Raw genomic sequence first — 22,142 nt, forward strand, 5'->3', positions numbered from 1 at the left:
CAAATTGGGACCAACAATCGAAAAATAGTAGGCCAGCGGCTTCATAAAAGGATGGGGCGCTGGCACTGATCCCGATACTTCATCGCATCCGCTATGGTATTAGACATGGGCTGTCTTAAGTTTATCTTTCTGCGGATTGACGGTCTTTGTTGTTGTGTTTTTTTTTTTCTACAACTCATTGTACGATACATTTGCCGTCGTCTACGGATGTTCGCTTATTTCTTTGCTCCTAAAGTCACCGAACCTAGCCACTGGTTTGCTACACCCTGTTAGTGGGATGACTGTTGACATAGGGTTAGATTTGCGGGCCACTCAACGGAACACACTCCATTCTCTACGGAGATTCGTTGTTGCGCCTAAAGTAAGATTGATTCCAGGTAATTGTGTCCACCCCTGTAGACCCAACAGACCCTCATCGAGTTTCCATTTGCTAATGACATCAGCGACCACCGGTACTCGTAGCGTATAACGATCGGCGCATATCCCATATGCCGGGAAAGCTACAGAATCGCCCACACTTGTGTTTTGCCAATCAATAGCGGCCACTGTGTCCAGACATTTCTCTGAACGTAATCGATAAATCCCGAACGGCTCGAATGATCACGGAATGCGTTTCATTGATGAACGTTGGGTCGGAAAATCGATATGGTCATACGGTGTGTGTGTCTCGAGCTATCAAACCAGCACAACCTAACACTCCTTTCCAGTGCACACCTTGTGCTTCTGGGTGAATGTTTAAGAAGGTTTTCATCACTCGCTTCGCTCGTACGATGCCAGTGCAAGCTGCTTTTCCCACCGGCATTTGCAGCGACTTTGCACGGTGGCAGGTGTGATGATCAATTTCCCCCGACCCACCAAGAATCATTAAATTACGGATTATAGCGTTCGCTTCAGTGAATCGGCATTTCCAGAGGGGTTTGGAGAGCGAACTAAACCCAAAATGGGAACAACTCGTCAGCGCTCAAGCTATCTAGCTGTCCAGCGTTCGTTCATTGCTGTCCAGAAGCCGGGCTTCCCATGGGAGAACTCGGAGACTTGGGGGCAGGACACAATTCGCGCTCAGTGCAGTGTGGTAAACTTCCCCGATAGGAACAACCGGCTGACTGACAGAAGGTGCCAACTTTTCTCAACCACAATATTCTGGGCTAATGCCACACTTTCTGCTCACCTCGCCACTCACTTCTTCTTCGGCACAAGTTTTATCTTGTGGTGCTGAAAAACTTTCACCACAAATGAGCAGCCGGATCCTCTAAATTGCAGTCCAATATTTTCGACGGCCCGGTCCCGCTCGCCGCTTGTGTGTTTTTCTTTTTTCTCCGTACGGTGACTTCATGATCAACTTTCCTACAGCTTACGCGACCTACAAACAACTGGTCCAAATTTCTAAAGAGAAACGGCAAACATACTTTTTTACTCATACAGCCTCACATGCTCGCACATATATGCACACTTGCGGGTTTTGCCACAGTACGGTTTTGGGAAACGGTAATGAAAGACTGGATGGTGGTATTTGAACAATTTCAATTCAGTGCACCCACCATAGCCACAGAATGGTTCCCTCGTGAGTTTGTATGTGTGTGTGTGTCTTCGTGTGTAACTTAACATTTGCACCAAATCTTTATCACAACCCTCCCGAAAGACCACTCCACACCCATTGGCCCCCAGATCCCCGAGGTGATGCATGTCGCTCGCTACAATCGGCAAAGTTTTTTTTCTCCATGCATTTCGTCCCACTCTGTGACCACACCAGGAGCATGACACGTGCAGCGGCTGTGGTGCTTTGCTGCAAGTACAAACTTATATACATCGTTTTTCCACGTGACCCCCGCTACAGCCATCTAGCGATCCATACTGTCTACCGCAGTGATATATACTAAACAAATCTCAGGATCTTCCTGCTACATTCCCGGTTGCACGTCCCTCGCCTGTCTGATCCCATCAAACGCTTGCCAAACACTTTACCGAGGCAACCAAAAACCGCCCAAACCGAAACGACACTACCAGACGCCAACGAATGCTGATGTGCGGATGGCATCGAATGCACCATACTGCCGTCACGTTGCTGCATGTTTTCTGTGTGTTTACGTGACTGGGTTTTTCTTTTGCCACACTACTGTACCACTGAAGAAACCGAAAAGCCGGAGTAATTATACAAATTAGAGACAGCGTCGTACGACGACGAGCTGACTGGAGATCGTCGTCTTGAGTGAACTGCATGATGGTGACATCGTCGAACACGGTGCCCCTTCACACACGGGAAGCGTTATGGTCACGGATTCCTACCACCGCCATCAGGCAAACCCACACAGCCTCCCACAAGAGTGCGCGAAACTAAACCAATAATAAGCAGCACGGCATGTGGCAAACTTTTCCTTTCCTTCGTATTCCTCAGCCAGTCAAAATCAAACCGCACATCCGGGCACACACGAGCGATTCACGAACGAAATCGTTTGAAATGAGTGGTTACCATGCCAGTCACCATTAACAATGCACCATGCTGTGTTTACAAAAACACACACACGCCGATCAACACAATTACACCATAAAAACAAATTTACTCTCTAGCCGCGTGCGCGGTGCGACTCGACGAAAAGGCGAAAAGGGCGCCGAGATTTTTTACCCACTGCATCCACAATAGCGTGAAGATGCTGTAGCCGTTTCCTTTGCTGACTTTTCGAGTTAAAGGAAATTTCACTGCAACGGGTAATGCACGTTTTACTTCACATTTTCCGTAGCAAGCCCGCATGGAGGAATATGTTTATTCCATCCCTCACATGCATGGTTTTGAGCATTCGAGATACAGCATCGAGCATCCGTCACACTGCAACTAGACTGCACGGAAACGGATTCCTACAAAGCACCTTGTAACGCGGACGTGACACTCATAAAGACGCGATTATTCATTTTTTTCTATTTTATAGTTTGTGCTTTGTTTTTATTTATGTATGACAAATCTGTATCCCATTTAGTGATTGAATATGCTGTTTAATAGTGTTGGTATTCAGTCCGTTACTATTCATTCAACAAATTTTGCACTCATTTTATCAACTAATCAAACAAGAAATGTATGATGGCAATCATGAAACATAATTAAATTAATTTCTTGTAAAGTTATTATGCTCATTAAATGTCAGAAAAACAAGAAAAAAATTAACAAACAAATAAACTTTTTATTGTTGATTCCATACAAATAATGAAGTTTGCCGTTTTCCCCTACATTACCATCAAACTTCTTCCAACGGTGTACCCTTTTCACCTGATGTCATGTATACGATGTACGTGCCTTGAAAACACCTTCAAAAATCTCAATATAAACGAAATGCTTCCCTATATATTGAGTCTAACTATACAAGACTTTTTTTTTCTTCTTGCTGTACTCCTTTTTACAACACTGCGCTGCGCAACACTAAACCAGTCTATCGGCCAGGTAACGAACTACCGTTACGTCCATCGCCATAAAGCCTAAAAAGAAGGGAAGCAAGGGAAAAGTGTTCGGGTATCCAGATTTGTATTCGAGCAGCAGTGCAAGCACCGGTACAAACTGCAACGAAACATGACCATCAACGTTCCTCCAAAATTCCGGCAGGCGAGGTTAGTCAAACCACTGCCACTGGTTCAGTGCAACGGTGCCACCACATTCCCGAAAAACTTTCCTTTCCGAAGCCAAAACGATAGAAAAATATCCCACCACCTTCACTGTTGCCACCTCGACACCCCGAACCGATGCAACCGTACAGGAAGTGGCCGTTCATCTCGAAATGTAGTTCGCATTGGTCCGGTTTTGCCTTGGGCTCATTTATACCCGAGCGTCCCGAGCGGCCTAGCGAGAGGCTTAATAAAATGGGAAAAGTTATAGCGTGGATTGGCCGCTGGACTCCATTGCTGGCCCTGCTGTTCTGTTGGATTTTTTGTTTTTGTTTTACAGTTTTCCCTGCCCATCTAAATTGCAACGTCAAACCCGTGACCCAGCCCTGGATCCGAAGCAGCAAACAACTTAGCGCAGGAACTTTGCCGACAGAGTTATGACCAACGGACCAGCGCTTGACAGATAAATTTGTTCTGTGATTATTGTCCCTCGAGCCAGCAGCGGGACGCACACTAGGGGCCTGCTGTGCTTGTCTGCAAAATTCCTGGCCCCACAGCTCAGACTGACCACATACTTTTATGTACGGGTGACTTAAACTTCCTTAATATCACGGGATGATACATCGAGTATATCCTAAATTCATAAATTTCCAAGAACGTAACTTCAGAACAGCAAGTCGGTAGCGACTGTTCTGCTACTGCTCGATGCCCATTCTGAAACCAGCCCATTCTGCTGGAATGGAAGCAATAAACGAGACTCGAAACATCGACACCATCGCACCCGGTTTCTCCTAATCAACCGTACGATAGCTATTTACTACGCAAATCAACCCTTCGCATATCGCATCAACCGTGTGCATCCGTTTCTAATTAAACCTCCACATCTTCGAGGCTCTGCCATCTTTTGCGCCAACGTCCGCCAACAGCAAGCAAGCATCGTCTCGATGCTGTTCTCATCTCATGAAATACAAAACCATTCCCTCACAGAGCGGCTACTATAACGTCGGCAGACCTCGATTGCAATTATGAAGTAATAAATGGACTGGAGCGATAGCAGTTTGTATCTGAATTCCACATCCAGGCGTACCGTATAACAACACATAGCGGTCGGAATATGGGCACCAGCTCGCTCGGTCCGTTCAATCATGTAAGATTCTGCTTCAAGCTATCAAAGCGTCCCATTCCGAAACGCATTTCCGGACCAAGGGCCTGCGTCCATTTGGTGCGCTTTCAATGCTGGATATTTACCAGCTCGCGTCCGACAGCCTCTTGTGCCCTCAACACCCCTGTCCGATGCAGCTTGGCGGGATAAACACGCAAGGGTAAACAAACACGTGCATATACAGCCACGTATTAATGTGTGGTCTCGTTTGTTCGACTGGACCATTTCATGTTTGTGTAAGTATGTGCCGGGATAGATTTGATAGCGGCTAGTGGCATCGCATGCTTCCACTAATGGTACGTAATGGCACTCATACCGATCATGCGCCTTTTCAAAACATCAAGATGACAGTTTTCTTTGGAGTTTTCATATTTCAAATTCATATTTATGTATGGCTTGTACAACGATATGCTGGATGAAAAAAGTGTGTTAGTACAAGTATCTTACATGAAAGCAAACAGAAAGCAAACATAAAGCACAGCTGCGAAGTACAATATAGCACGCTCGAGGAAAAAAAACATCTAATTAAAAGAAATATTTATTTTTGCTTCAGTTCCAATCAACTTTCAAGTTTCACGTTACACCCTTTACAATCAAACCAATTTACCCCCTTCCTATCAACCTCAATCCATATTACTTGAACGAATCAAAATATGCACCAACTGTTCATTTTCCGTTTTCAAATCGTCTGGAAAAGTGGTTCTGCATGCTTTTTCTCCGATCCGCAACGTTCAGACTAAGCCAGCAACCAAACCAATGTAGATCCAATCGGTGCCATCATTTGCCGGACGATTTTGGGGGAAACCCCAAACCATCAACTATCAAAACATGGCCAAGCCACCGCTGTACTGTACAGAATATTTGGACAAGGTAAGGAGACCGTCCTGGGTTGCCACACTCCATCTGTACTGAATGCAAATACCCACCGAATGCTCTTCTCGGAAGAAGTTTAATCTTCCTAAAAGCCGGAAACCTGAAGCTTCCGACTGTGCTCACATTCCCTTTTCACCGATCGTTTCTACCCACTAGAAAGGGTTTCACGGTGCGTCCCCGGCAAACGAACGAACGAACGACGACAGCACTCGGTTGCCGCCCAGCCACGGATGTAACGCTCGCGCGCAACAGGAAAAACCACAGCCACCCGCAAGGGAGTCGATTTCCGTGCCGGGTGTTGGTGGCTTCATCTCGTCCCTGGTTTGCCTTTCGCCCCGGTGCCCACCGATGCCAACGGAACTGTCTTCAGCCACTATCATGGCCCCAGGATATTAGCTCCTGTTTTCCACTCTACTCCACCCGGAGGTTAGTATTTTCCCGCTGCTGCGATAACCACATCATGGCGGCACTTCACTGCAGAATCGCTCGGCCGTAAAAATACACATTTTATTATTTCGGCTACAATTTGATAAGCGTATTAGCGACAGACGAGCAGCGCGAGAGCTAGAGAGAGAGAGACAGAGAGAGATATGGGGGGGGCAGTTTGCTACATGCCGGTAGATGTGGGCCGTGAGTGTGAAATATTGAGCACTCCTGTCAGTCGGTTTAGACATAGCGATGAGCTTGCAGAGATCAGATTCCACTCATGGTATGCGAATTGTGTGCCACGTGCACCACAAGAGCTAGTAAAGTACGCGAAAGGGGTTTTCGCGGGTGCAAGACCAGACCCCAAAAGCTCTTCAGCGTATGAATTAATGTGACAATTGCACATATAATTCTGATGATCCATATTTATAAGCCAAAAAAATTTTGTGATACAAAATTGCTACAAATACAAAAATTCAAAAAGATTCAAATAAACACAATGTTATGATAGTGAAAACTCGTTTGTCCAATCATCACACATTCATTTTCAACCGGACACTGACAACGAAACCTTACACTGCTTTATAACAACCCAATCAATTCTATATTTCCTGTTGCGCACCGCTTTTTTCCAATTCCAAACACCTGGTTAACCGATGACGCTAATTTTAGTCGCTCTCACATGCCTTTAAATTCATCTTAACATTCACGAAATATGCGATGAAAAAAATGAGCCTACCGCTAAAGTGTTGCATTTTTTATCTGATCTGGCAAAAGATGAGAAAAAAATGTTTAAAACCCTTTATCTGCTATTAATATTTCCATTCAAACCTTCTTCTGTAGCCTATCACCAGTTTGCACACAATCAAGCGATGAATGGTTTCTCGTTTCGATCAAACCAACCCTTTAAAGGGCCTTCGTTTTGGGATTTCTTCCATCACAAAACACTTTTGATTTAGTTCCTGTTGCTTGTCGAATATGGAACAGGCCAGAAAGATGCAAAAACACCCTATCACGCACACACACACACCCAACCTTTGGAACATTTTTCCAATCGATGCTGTTGATACCAGCGGTTATACGCACTGCCCGGGTACACGGTTCGATGCGCTTGTATGTGTGCTTGCAAACCCACTGATAACCCATCTCTACTCAACATGCCGGTACAACCCTTGGGTAGAGCACGGTTGAGGCTTGCCAATGCCGCACGCGAATGTTCAACTTTTTATTCGTTTTTCACACAAACTTAACAACTCCACCTCAAGCACACACACACAGATACAGCCTCATGTTCATCCAGGATAAGGACAAACGTTCTTCGCCGGAAAGGATTTACACGCCGTGCCGCCGTCGAAAGGTCATGACACGCGCCAGCTTCACTCCTTTCTTTCCGTTTTGAGGTTTTTTTTTTGTTCCTATCTCGGTCAATCCAATACCACCTTAGGAACATTATCGTGATCACAGCGATTCGTTCTTGTATTTTCTGATTCACACCAGCCCGCTTTTTCCCAGGCGTGAAATCGGTTCAAAAGGAAGAACAGAAGCGGAAAGGGAAAATCACCAAATGTTCACACCAAATGGACTAACTTTACACCCACTTCGCGCCGGCCCGGTTGGAAAGGGTGCTGCTTAAATATGACAACGGTTCCGGGGAAAAGCGGTTTAAAATGGTACAGAAATCCTTTCGTTTCGTTTTGTTTTGTGCTTTTAAACCACTTCAAAAACGATGGTTTCTTTTGCTCCGACTCCGGGGATCGATCCCACCCTATTATTTTTCAATTTTATGCGTGTTGCTTGAGCATTGGTTCAATACAAGTGCTTCAAACTCCCGCATCCATAATGTTTGAATATTATGGCCTTAACCCAAAACAGCAAAGATAGCTGAACAATATTTTAGTGTGTTTATTGTACAGCCAACCGTTAGACAATCGAACGTGTCCATTATTCAATTCAAACATCTTTTTTTCGCAACTTCTTCTTCTTTTGGCACAACAACCGCTGCCGGTCAAGGCCTGCCTGTACCCACTAATGAAGTGGGCTTGGCTTTCAGTGACTTATTGTTACCATAGCAGGATAGTCAGTCCTACGTATGGGGGCGCGGTCAATTATTCGGGGCTTGAACCCACGACGGGCATGTTGTTAAGTCGTTCGAGTTGACGACTGTACCACCAGACCGGCCCTTCGCAACTAAGTTTTATAGTTTCTGAGTTTATAGCAATGCAAAAAGAGTGAATATTTGTGCTACGTAAAGGATACCCGAAACTTGGACAATTATAAGAAAACGATGATAAACAAACGTCCGGAATACACCAAATCTCAACAAGAACGTTACTATCAATAAATAAAAACAGTTCAACGCCAATGAATAGCAAAGAGTCATTTTTTTACACTCACTCACAAAAAAAACAAAACATACCTATCCAACAACACTTCCCTCATCACATCAGCGCTATTGGTGTGCGGAATGAACAAACTGTAGCAGACTGCGCATCGACCGTCCCATTTAATGCTGTTTGATGAATGCACATACGTTCGCAGGCAAAAACTGAACCTTAGTCGAGCGTTTCGTGCGAGTTTTTCCCACGTTGCTACCACAACTTTGCGCCAGGCTAGTAAATATGGCGATGGTTCATCGACGAAAAATGCAGCTGATTCCGCAATTCTGAGTCGACCTGCTGCGGTTCTTCAATGCTGTGAAAGCAAAAAAACATGAATACTCATACCAACGTAGTACGCTTACGCTCTGTTCAGGAGCGTTGCTATCGCTTTAGACAAATGCACATAAGGCATTTATATGGGCGTACGTTTCTGATCACGAGCTTCAACCGCATCCCAGGTAGCTAAGTTTCCCTTGCACACATGCACTCATTTATTCACGCTAAATGAACTTCACAAATGTACCAAAGCGTATGTTCTCACGTTAATTCAAGCGCTTATGAAAGGGAAACTCAACATGATGCTGTGCTGATACATCAAACGATTTCCGTGGAACGCGTTTTGAACGTGTAGATTTCGGGATAACACTGATAGTTTATTTTTTTGGTTTTATTCGTTATTTTAAAGGAATACAATACCCTTTTCAGCTAATCTTCTGATACAAATAACAAGTGCTTCATTGGTACTGTCCTAAAGACCTAAACATATTTTTAATACTGAAATCAGAAATAAAGCTGGCTCTCAATCTACTCTGAAACTACTTTTAATTGAGCAATAAAACTTATTTCAAAAATTAAAGATGGTAAATAAAAAAAATGTATTGATGTTCTTTTCCTAAATAAATCAACGTAGGTAAAACGCATCACTCCAAAGGAATGGTAATGACATCATTTGTGGTCAGACAAAGCCTCACGAAATATCGCGCCAAAAGGATGCATCATAACACCACATCCCAAACCAGGCGAGCGGTGGTAAATGAAGAGGTACATCAAGGTATTTATAACGACCTGTTCAAACTTCCCACATCATCAAACCAAAGCTCATTGCGGCTTAAGCGATCTTTTTTTTATCACCCATTTGTTATCATTGTAACACGGCTTGTACTGCTTGACTGGTGTAGTTTACACTGAAGAACACTCATTATGACCAAACCGCAACCTATCTTTCAAATCGATATGCTACTGATATAGTACTGATGACGTATGCTCTTTTTACATTAAAAAGTATCAATCAAGCATGCCTCTACATGGATGGTTCAGATGAAATTTTGTCAATAATGTGACTCATAAAAGATAATATAAACTTGTATTTGTGTACATACCACAATTGGCGATGATCTGTAGCAGGATGCCGATGCTGATGAACCGTTTCAGGACATTGCAACCGATGGACCGCGATGGACGTAGTACGCCCGTAAGCAGTTTACACCAATCCCCAACCATTGTTGCGCGAAATTGTTCGTGTGCTAGTATAAAGACGGAATGGATGAACGTGCTGATGAAGGTGATCTGCGAGTAAAGAAATAGAACAAAAATACACTTTAACATAGGTAAATTTTTAAAGGCATTTAATGGTATTTATTTTCAAGGAGACCCCCTTTTATTTTTTTTAACAATGTGTGTATTACATAAAATGGAAAACATAATAATTCCAGCATAGAAAAATTGAAAGAGAAAATAAATTAACGGATCGGAGAGAGCAATATAATAGAAGACGTTAATGGCAGCACAACGCAAGAGTATCGAAGTTGAAAATAGAATAGGAGTTGATTAAAGACACAAACGCTTGTTAGAGTAAGTTGTTCTGACTATTTTGCGAAGAGCTACACTCTAGCGCGTTGGAAAACTAGACGGAACATAAATAGAAACAAATGCTAGTAGGTAGGGAACTTCCACTTCTGAGGCAGGATTTTGTTATTTCGAAGGGACTGCGTTGCCGTATTGCTTATTAACAGGAGTTTTTAAAATACGAAATTATTCACATGTGATAAATGTATCGTAGCGACTTTCAACAACTTCACTTAAATCATTATTTCTTGGATACGCATGAAATTACCAACAGAATCGATAGTCCTTATATAAGATCTCTGTAGTGTTAATGAACAAATTTGCAGCCTTTCTTCGCTCTATCGAAAGCTATGTTATTCTGTATCTCCTTTTGTGCTGTTTGCTCAGGAGACCTTCAAACATGACACAGACCTTCACTGAAACTCCACCCGAAGGACAGTGTACCAAAGCATCGCGGAGCAAGCAGCAAATGGGGTTAGATATCAGTGCAGAAAGCGTTGACAAGGCATTGTTTGCTTTCGAGTTATGGTTGGTAAACGTTGAGCGATGATGATATGACTTCAGCATCCTGCCCGCTCCGAGTTCCGGCCGGTTAAAAGGGCAATAAATCATCACACACACCCTTTCGTGCTCACTCCAGCAACACCATAAGAAAAGTGATTCGAGGGAGAGAAAAACGCTAAAGCATGTCACTCTAAGCAACAACAACAAAATAAAACATAAAAGAATGATCAACTTTCTCTCTCTCTCTCTCTCTCTACCGCCTATCATAAAGAGGCAGCACAAACCTCATAGGTTGGTTTTGCAAACGATGAAGGCTCTTTGCACTTATACAACCGGAAGTTGCTATAGTTTTCCCCCAAGGCAAAGTTTTTTTTATCGGACCAGCTAAGCGTTCCTCGGTCACAATGGAATGTTTTCATCCATCTTCCTGACTGCATGTGCCAAGCAAAAGGTAACCCAGACCGCACTATCAGCTGGCCTAGCTCAAACTGCATCCGGTACACCGGAACCGTCCTGTCAAGGTGACAGATTGGTTAGATTGATGCCTACTTCAATCAGTGCTTGGGACGGACGGACTGACTGAGCGTTCTTCAGCTTTTGCGTGATTCTTCTGAACCGTAAAATTCAATTTCAAAGCGTTCTTCCCTTGCATACACACTCAACTCTGTTTCTCTCTCATACTTCCAAACGGGTACAGTACAGTATGGTTTCACAAATGCATTGGAGCTGCAAAACTAATACCCAAATAAATTGGCGTTGCATCCATGGTTTTCATCCCATACGCTTATTTAGTCTACAAAATTCTTTTTTGCATTAAAACATGGCCGATATAACAACAAAAAAACAAACCCATTTTGCCTTGTGCGTATCTTCCTTCGTAAGCTCACTATCCCATTTCTTATCCTGCGATGCAATCTTTTGCTCAACTAGCGTCTGCAACAATAATTCCTTTCCTGTTTGGCTACTTGCGCCAGCATCGCTACTTCCTACCGACCAACACAAAATAAATGCGCATAAGCAGCAACCCTCGCTTCCGGTACAACTGTCAGCACGTTTGTAAGAAAATGTGCTACATTCAAGAAAGTTGTAGCGTAAAGGGGAGGCGAACAAATTTGAACAAATAAAAAACCGCTCACAACAACATCCGAAAGTCGGCTTAAAGTCGGAAGCGCTTCAGTTAAAGGAAGTGCCATTTCAGCAATTTCAAAACACAATCTCTCCAACTTCAGGAAACACTTTTCTAGCCGAGCGTCTGTCCTGCTTCGCCAAACCATTGGCCCAAAGACATTTGGCAGCATTCGTTTGAATGGATTACAGTGACGAACAAAAATAAACAAACAACATAAACAACAATAACAACAACGAAAAAGCCAGCGAACGGAAAACGGAAAAGTCAAAACAACAAGACTCGGCGTAACTTTTCACCCAGATAAAGACGCCGTGTCGTTCGATCGACCATAGGGGGAAGTGAGAAATTGAAGACTTTTACCAAAAGCTCGAACCAAGAACCAATCGGAAATAAGTTACATTTTCACAAAATGCACCACAGGCGAAAGGTGTTTTTTGGCTTGTTTTCACAAAAGTATTTGATTACTACAACATTATTATTCGACTGCGTCGTAACGTAAAATTGTCCCGCTCTATTTTTACTTGCCTTCGTAGTTACAGCAACATACAAATTGGAATTGTAAACTTGACACACTAAAAACAAATAATTGAGATGAATTGAAGTATAGAATAGCAGAAGAAAAAACTTTTTTTTCACTAGTATCGCATTAGCAAGCACTCTCCTCAATTGTATTAATCCAGGAGTTGTTATTGTAATCCACACCTTTGCCCTGTAACCGTGACTAGTATTTTTATATGATCAAACGTTTCTCAGTTTACATTATTCGTCCTGTAGTTCGCTCTGATCGACCATCGATTGTTTCGCAAAAGTTTCGTACTTCCATGCTACTAGCTGCTATGGGGACGCTTGCTAATGTCTATGCATTAGCAACGTGGAACAAGTAATACATTTTTTTATAAGTTTACTGAACAGGAAAATTACTTTACCGTTGCCGTTTAGCAAGAGCATGTTTTATCCGACCGAGAATACATCCAATCCCTCCCAACCGCATATCATGTTCGTAGAACTGTTCGGCTCCCATGGGAAAATCGTTTTAACCGTTGCTAATCGAGTGGAAGCATTTAACACTTCCTTCGTTGTAGTTGGTGGTAATGGTTGTAAATCCGTATCGAATATTTTCTTGGAGCTGATACCACCGCAAGTTGTTCAGGTAACGATTCGCATTCACACCTTCACATCTGAATATATTTGTAGTTGTAGGAGCAACAACGAAACCACGGTCGCATACATCTATCTTCCCCTCCCAACGCCACAATTGCAAGAAAACAGAATGCTGGATGAGTTATGGGTGATGTGGTTCTCTCTTCTTTCTGTGTGAGAAGCTCGACACTGTCAGTCTCACGGCTCATTGCTTGCGATTAAAACTGAGCAGCTGATGGAGCAACTGTAGCAACAATGGTAAAGAGCTACGCCACAATTCAAGCCGAACGAGTTTGCCTCACCCGCACCGGAAGGAAACTGCAGCGCATGAGTGTGTGTAAGAACTTTGCATGATCGTTGCTACCATAGCCATAAATCTTATTTAGAGAACCCTAAATACAGTCGTTAAATTCACCAACGCCCTCGTACAGAACGTTCATCACCAAGAGCTCACAGGACGTTACACCCATCGATTTGCAAGTATCATTTTTTACAGTGCGCTCCATTATTATTACAACAATTGCAATCACTTTCAGGCATAGCTCTAGTCTCGAGGTTTTTTTTGGAAAGAGAGTAATAAACGTGTTCTGTTTCCCATGTCGTTGCTCTGCCATCATGTTACACCGTTAAATAAAAATATTGCAACTGTATTGCTTTACGACACCCTCGGTTAAGCAACCTACGCAACAAGAGGCAATAAAATTGGGTATTTAATTCGTGAGACATTTTTTGGGGGAAGAGCAAGTAATAAATATAAATATATGATTTTCTGCACAACCAATAACATCAAGCTTATCGTCTGTAGGACCAAAAATGTTAATCGCTTTTTTTAAATAAAGAGGCAACAAAACTCAAAGCTAACCAATATTTCGCCTCCGATGCTACTCGCTTTCTTAAACTCAAATCTTATTGTTTTCAATCCCTGACCCAATCCATTTAATGTGGGTTACTTTTGGCGAAGTAACTTTATTTTTCGGAAGTATTGAAGTGTGTAAAGTCCTACTGTATAAATTTTAAAATATACTGTGTATTGAGTATCTCATACTTGAAAAAAGTAAAACGAAATTTCAATTTAAATTTTGGTACCAAGAGCATTGTACAAACTCACACTTTGTGGCTTACATTTGCAAAACATGCCGTAGATAACACAACCAGCTTGCTGAACAAAGACGCTGAATCACTTTAAAGAGGCAGCCGCAATTTCGGCAAACTGAATATTCTATACCGTGTTCCGTACAATTTAAACCACACATCTCAACGCTCATTAGACAGACACTCATTAGAGCCTCGAGAGTCTGCCGCTGGCCCGGATGGGCTAGTAAATGACACTAAATACCTTTTGATTATTAATTAACTAACACAGCTCGACACGCTTCCCAGGAGAAAGCAAAGCCGCACTTAGCAACCACGCCACACAGCCCACATATTGGCCGGGTCCCATAGCACACCCAGCCTTGCCGTATGCGAGAAGTTTGCAGAAGCTTTTGGGAAAGATTAATTTAGGCTCATACCGAGCGACACGTGGGCAACGGCACACGTTTGACCGGCAACAGTACATCTGGCTGGGAAAAGATGATTAATTCATTGCACTTAACGCTCGTCTCTCGGGCCGTTCATCCTAGCGATGTCAGTACGGTGGCTGCACACTAATAGCGAACGTGATACGGTTGAACGCATGTATGTGTGCATGTAGTATATGGCACACTAAGACCAAGGATGGGCTTTGGGCCATGGTCACGCTTATTGAGAGCAACTAGCTTCAATTCTTCTTGTATCCTTCCACTGGCCATGAACATACCAATAGTGCAATGCCGAAAGGTTCATTGTGACAACGTCTGGTCACATTATATTGCGCAATGGCTGCTTTTCCCGCTTCTGCAGAATGGCACGCCATCCGCATCATACGTCCTATGAATCCCAATGTGATGGATGATGGAGACGCCTGGTCTCTCTCGCTTTCTCTCTTACTCTATCTCTCTCTTTCTCTCTCTGTCTCTCATTCGCACGCGCACGTCGCTCAGTCTCCGACTTTTCTCATGATCCAACATCGTGATATTGACAATCACCATAGAGAACCTCTACACAAAAGATGCGAACGTGCTAGGGAAACCAGACGAGTATGCCGTGAAACCGTGAAATGGGAAGCAAAGCGATCGTAAAGTCAACAACCACCACAACAAACCAAACCTCGTCGACAGGGCTCAGGGTGAAACAACGATTTCTCGCAACCGTCCCCAAAAGCCGAAAGAGACGTCTATTAATATCTATTTAATAAAAATGATGACATTGATAAATATGTTTGCCATCATTCGGTCTCGCATCTTCCCTTACGCGACCGTAGTATGGGCAGCTCGACTTCGTATGCGTGTAAGTGTGTGTGTGTGCTCTGCAGCATTTATGTATACTCCCGGACAGAAAGCGTAACGAAATCATGCCTTCAACATGGAGGCTTCGTGGCGGAACGGTAGAATAAGGTTTTTTTCTCATCCATTATCTTCTCACACACAGTTCGTCAATGTGCGCCTTTCCACCACCCATTTACGTTTGCCACACAGGCATCGCGAGCATAACACATTTATAAATAAATGTCGTCAGTTTTGTTTCCCTACGCCCCTCACAAGGCCACGGGGCTCAAGAGAGCAGATTTCAGATTGCAATGTAGTTCGCCATCTGCTGGAAGTTACGGTGGATCGATTAAAGGAGGAGGAATTGCCGGTCCATCATCGTTTGCTCGAGCACGACCAGCCTGCTTTCTTTCCGGTTTCAATTGATATGACTGATTGTGATAGATGACCTCCTCGTGAAGACATTAACTTCGATAAACACCACATAATAACGGTACATAAAATCACATATTAAAAAACACTTTTCAACATCGTGTACGAGTTTTATTTTATTTTTATTTAGCGAAATGTACTTTTACATACAATATGGCGCATATGTATTTTCTACTTTCGTAGCAAGATCTTGATAGCCTCGTGCAAATCAAAAGTCTACTTAATTGTGTTATTTCTTTTTTCGAAAATATTTTGTTGTATTTTTAATGCCGTTTGTCTTTGATTTACTAGTTTCTGGACAATAAACAAAAAAATCATTTGCATATTTTTTAAATACATCGCTGGAAGAAAAAATCTTCCCCGTTCTATTAATAAGGGAGAACAATTTTAGCTTAACAAGATGTTTTTTATTCGTTTAACTTTTTTTGTATTCCTTTAAATAATTTCGAGTTTAATAATAATGCATAAATTTGTTTCTAGTTTTGTTCGAGAATAACACAAGTCAACCGTAAAAACACGACCAAAAGCCAACAATTAATGTCACAACCTTTGCATAGTTCACCCTACCTTCCCAATCATACGTTAACTGCTTTCGACGGGTTCACGATAGCAATTTGAAATGAAACGTATTGTGCTCCATTTGCCGCTGATGAATTTATGATCCGAACAGACAGCAGCGACTGAGAGCGAAACCTCTTTCTCAAATCATTTCTTCTGCAAACCTCCGTCCGGTGGCCCATATTGTGCGAAGCAATTCAGTGAAAATAAACCATCCCTATGTTGGCTGCATGACAGCACGCAGAGTAACATCAGTGAAAAACGAGCCGCCATTTTCTCACCCTTCCACACTCATCTATGGGCAGATCAGCCGACAGTTGCCAAGCGGTTGATTTCCGTGCCCGCTGGCACCGAACGCCAATATTATTCCATTTGCCAAGTGTGCTCGGGTTGGGCTGCTGGCTGCGTTAAAGCTTCTCTCCCTGCCAACGATTTTCGGCAGTACTGCTTCCCATCATGCACACGGACCGCAATCCAACACCACCAAAACTTATGTACGGTTCCGACCGAAGACGAACGAATAAAATTCAATTTCTTTTCTTGGTGAAAATGAAGGGAAAAATTCGTCTGAGCGGAAACAAAAGACCAAACCGAACGAGCAGCCACCAAAAAAGGAACATCGGAAAGCACAAGTCGACCCAGCCCGATCCACAGTCGAACTACGTTGACGAATTTTCTCAAACCCACGTGGCCTTAGGGTAGGCAAGCATTATGCGGTATGCCATGTGGGGGTGGGGAAGCGAAAAGACAAGCAAAAGAATTTGTTTCCAAGGACAGCCGGTACATACTTTCAGCCTCACAACGCAGGGAAAACAGACGACTTTCTAGCCGTATGCTTCGGAGTTTGTTCTTCTGCTTGAGTTTTATCTCAATTTGATACTAGCTTAGCACTGTACAAACTCCCACAAATTCCGGCACATTTCTTACATATGGGGGCAGCTTTTTTGCCTGAAACGAACAAAGCCACTCAGCCGATGTGTACCACTTAAGCGGAAAGCTTTGCGAAAAAATCTCCAGGGGGTAAATTTCTTTAAACATTGCTCTTTAAACAGAGCCAGTTCGAAGCGGTGAATGCGGGCAATTTAAGTCATGAATTCTCATAGGCAAACGCGTATTTTTTTTTTTTTTGCATTCTTGAGCTAAAGCCTTCACGTAAGGTTCCATCCAAAGCCACGCCAAAATCTCGACCCAAGCCACTTCGTCTCATCACCACGCTTAAATGATCACTGACACAAGCGCGCCAAATGAATTCATCTGTTGCCAGAGCTTCAAGCAATATTATGAGGACAGTTTAATCTGCCAGCCTCCGCCTGCGTTGGTTTTTGCTTTGCGTTTTGCGTACTGAACTGAAGCATGATTAAAATTTATAATGTTTGCCAACATTTTCAGCGCTACCGGGAAAGCGGTAAGCAACATCAAACCCACACAGCACAACAGATTATTCTAAAAAGTGTTGCCATGTAGTCGCAACACGAAAAAAATGAGCCAACCAAACCCTGCCGTTGCACGGAACTCCCTCCAGGTGCTTCCGTCATTTCGCCGAAACAAAAACACCCATCGGAGACAGGAAAAGAAAAAAGTGAACAATTTTCAGAAGGCTGAATTTCGTTTCGCAGGTTCGTTCATGATTTGAGCGTGTGCCTTCTTTTGGTTGCTTTCTTTGTTCAGTTCCTTTCTTTCTTCAATACCATTCACGCCCAGAAACAATGGGGGACGGGGGAGAAAAGGGACCAATATCCGGGGTGTGGGTGAGCATGATCTAAGCATCACCAAACGAAGATATGGGCCGTGACAAAATGCCAACATAACAGTCAGATTAAGAGAAATGGTGATAATCTTTAAACGGCATACATTAACAACCACATTATCAGCCCTCTGCCGCAAGGAGGCCAAAGAACAGTGTAAAGTACTTTAAAATTCATGATCGTGTATGATTAGCGGTGTGGCTTGCTGCACGAGAACGCGCATGAGCGCGCACTGTTGGAATGAGTTAAGAAGCAGAATAAATTAAATATACCGATACCATGAACAAAGTGGTAGCTCTAGATGTCAGAAGAAATTGTTTGTAATATTACAATACCACTGCTAAATTTGACCCGAAGAAAGAACACAACATACCTTTTGGCATAGCCTCTTGGTTGAATAAATAACAATCAGAGAAAGAAAGAGTTATGATTTAACTTCACCAAGAGGTGATAATAAAAAAAACTCGAATACTATGTCAACACACATTACTCTATCTTCCATTAGAAAAATCAAAGCATTAAAAAGCATACAATTAAGCTGCATCCTCACCTGCATAACTATCAACAGCACATGACGATCCCGCCAGCTGTAGTTAAACTTTTTCTAATCTTCTTCGCTTGCACTAAGCTCTTTTCACGTCAACTTTTTCGGTCGACGCTACAGTTCCGGTTGTTAAATATAACCTTTTTTCAACACCTAAGCCGGACCTAGATGACCACCACCGGCAACTGGGGAAAAGGGATTGTACAATCGGACACCTGTGTCGTGAGCTAACTTTGCTTATTAAAAACTTTTAATTATTTTGGATACCGCAAACTACCGTACCGGGGCCAGAGCGTCATTGGTGCTATGCTGGGTGCTAACCGTCAGACGGAAACTAGAAAATCATTATAACTGGAAATGGTTTCGATTCAATCGTTTCTTCTATTAAGCCGACCAGGCGGAGCAGAAATGCACCTGAACATGAAAGCAGAGCGTAAGCATTGACCTAAAACAAATTGACCTTATCGGAGCGCTTCAAAAGCGACCTTCGACAGCGACTTGCCGTGCAAACGGACTGGGAGACGGATGTTTTATTTTTTGTTTTTCTCTGTGTTTAGTTTCCTCTGAATCTACCGGCATCTTAATTAGGAGCTCAAAGATTGCTTTTAGGTCCCCGTTGCTAGACCTTGGTTTTCCAATATCACCATGCAAGAACCGCTCGGTTAAACTTCAAATGAAAGATAAGCCCATTAGCATTTGGAATTCACCCTTTCAATCTTTCCCTTTCTATGACGTTCACTTACACAAACCATGGTGTAGCTCTAGCTATGTGTGTCGGTAGGATGAACCTTCGCTATGCCGTCAAACATTACGCAATTGTCACGCTCCTTCTGCTCTAGCTCTTGGTGTGACGCTTAAATCCTTCTAGACATGCTCTAGTTAAACCACTTATACTCCAGCTGCACCTTTTATGATGAAACAAGAAATGCGCCACTATTTCGAATAGTAAAATATCGATCCTCCCTCAATATGGTATCCTACGTTCCAGAATGGTGTTGAATGGTTTGAAATTTACAAGGGTTGTCTGCATAAACATCTCGTAAAAAAACCTTTCGTTCCGTTTTCTAACCAAACATCCGATACATCCCTGGTACATGTTCTTTGGTTGAGGTATTTGCTTAGCGTAGTGCTTCCCATGCCAGTCTAGTATCTTAACTAACCTGGATATTCACCGTAGAATGGGAGAATGGGCAGGCATTTCCTTGTCCTTCTTTGAATTCACTCTCTCGGCCCCATCTGTCTCTACTTTAGAGCTGTTGCGTTCGGTTCAGCGAGCAAACTTCACATCAGTTTGTCGTCTGCAAGGAACAAAAAAAAGGGACTGTTGACAACGCCAGTGAGGAGCCATTCGCTTCGTAAGCCCCGAAACGTCCTTGATCCTTAGCCGTGATTGACACGCTGCGTGATCGGTGGATAGGCGTGATAAAAGAACCGGACATGCTTGCTGGCAAGGGAATCAATTTGTATTACCACTCTATTCCGCTCTGTATCTTTCAGCTCTGCATAGCAAACACAGACTTTCGAAATCAAAAACGATGGTACGGAAAACCATGCGAACAGCTCATTGCCGTGTTACCCTAGACAAGCCCTGTCAGGAAACCGATTTACAAAATGATTTTTTTTGAAGGCCCTGTTTGCTATTTTGAAATACGCAAAAGCTGCAACGAATTGTTCTGAGGAAAATTCTTTTGATTTGCATAATCGTCTCTACAGCAGTAGAGTCAACTGGCAGTTGGACTGAAATGCAAAACGCAGAGTGCAGCCTATTTGCTATTGATTCGGGAGCAAAAAAATAAACAACGTAACAACGTGTTTTGATCTTGTAAATTTCTCACAGCTTCTCTATTCACCGAAGGCATTAAGAGGCGCATGCAGTTTAGCATGCAAACTAGCGCTTGAAAGCATCAAGTGGGAAGTAAAAAAAAATACATACTATTTACCATCACCATAACTCTGGATGCATTCGTCGAGATGCATACAACAGCACACCCTATCATCATTTTTCGATGACAGACATTTATTCGTTCTTGAAGTGGTTTTGCACACTCGCACGATTGACGCACCGAGCCAGATGGATAAGATGTGCATACGTCTCCCAATTGACGGATCTTTCCTTTCAGCGCATCTCACTGCAAGCGTTCACTGACTTATTACAACCGAAAGCGAGCTGAAGAGCAGATTGTGCGATCATATCTTCCGCCCAGACATCAACATTTTGCGGCAAAACTGACTGATAGAAGGCAGAAGTAAGATAGATTGATCGGAATTGGCAAACAAGCACAAAATGCTTCATGAAAGCCTTCTACACTCGCACTCAGATGCCGACAGCTTTCCTACCTTCCACTCCACGACGTATTGCGCATTCCTTTTTGGTGGTGCGAAAGCAAAGAAATGAAGAATTCTCTCGAATGGATAGGACGCTTCGGTCAAGGCTTCGGTTGAAGTACCAACGGATCATGTTGAATCCTGAAACGGTCCCAACCTGTCCCACTTGTCGACGATAAATGGTTTCTTTGTTAACCGAGCACATGGAGCACGGAGGAATCAATAGTTCCTTTAGCGGGCAGGCGAAACGGCGGAACGTTATTGCCCGAACGCCCAGATGCGCCGGATGCACGAATGAATGGATGGGTTTTGGGTTGCTGTTTACCGGACGCGCTGCTGGACTTGATTACAACTTTTGTCCTCGCCCTCGAGAGCGTAAGCTGAGCACTCGAAACGTGATCAAGTGTAAAGTTCAACGAAACTCCCCTTTACGGTATGGACCCTTTCACGTCCGTGTGGTGGCTAAGGTGGTAGCGGATGTTACCGCATTTTCTAAGCATGAACAGGTATTAAAGTTGGAACACCATGTGGATAAGAATATTATCAGGTTATCGTAATGTTATATTTTTCTGTTTTGTGTAAAAAAAGTACATTTTACAACAGTTCTATCTCATTTCAAGCAACAGTACAAACGGTACTAATCATTGTTTCGCTTCATTTGCACACGCACAATGTTACATGTAGCTATAAATCATAAAAAAAACTACCACCAGCATTAATTCGTTCGTGTTGACATTGTTCATAGCGAATAGCTCACCATTCCATCTTTCATCTACCAACGATCTGCTACCGGATGCGCTACGAAATATTAATCTAAAATAGATCAGCCAAGCGCCACCTACAACCCCTTTAAAATCCGTCCACTCATGCACCCATTAACACAGCAGTGGGGTTCTTTGTGCGCGAACATGGTTTTTCATGCACCCAGCGCAGATTACACAGCACCGTGTGTCAGCACCGTCAGCGTTCGTGAAAAGGCAGCCGCTCACAATTTATTGCACTGTCACACCACTGAATTACGGTTTGGGTATGACGAGGTATGGTGATTTTCGCGAGTGTCGGGTGTCAAGTAATGCGCCATTTACCCTTGCCTGCAACCTTTCCTCCCGTGTGTTCCATTCGTATCCACCCACGGTGCGAACGGGATTACA

The 22,142-nt window shown here is 43.2% G+C and overlaps 1 protein-coding gene across 5 annotated transcripts in view; it reads right to left on the reverse strand.

Moving 5' to 3' along the window:
* LOC121588746 overlaps positions 1 to 22,142 on the reverse strand; it is a 145,228-nt gene that overhangs the window by 103,395 nt on the left and 19,691 nt on the right. For all 5 annotated transcript variants that reach the window (XM_041907050.1, XM_041907047.1, XM_041907049.1 and 2 more), the window contains one exon: positions 9,804 to 9,990. In XM_041907050.1, coding sequence (XP_041762984.1) covers positions 9,804 to 9,924 — 121 coding nt within the window. In that variant the 5' untranslated portion in view covers positions 9,925 to 9,990. The remainder of the gene's footprint in view (positions 1 to 9,803; positions 9,991 to 22,142) is intronic.

Source organism: Anopheles merus, chromosome 2R (assembly GCF_017562075.2).
Source record: "Anopheles merus strain MAF chromosome 2R, AmerM5.1, whole genome shotgun sequence".
Taxonomy (NCBI): domain Eukaryota; kingdom Metazoa; phylum Arthropoda; class Insecta; order Diptera; family Culicidae; genus Anopheles; species Anopheles merus.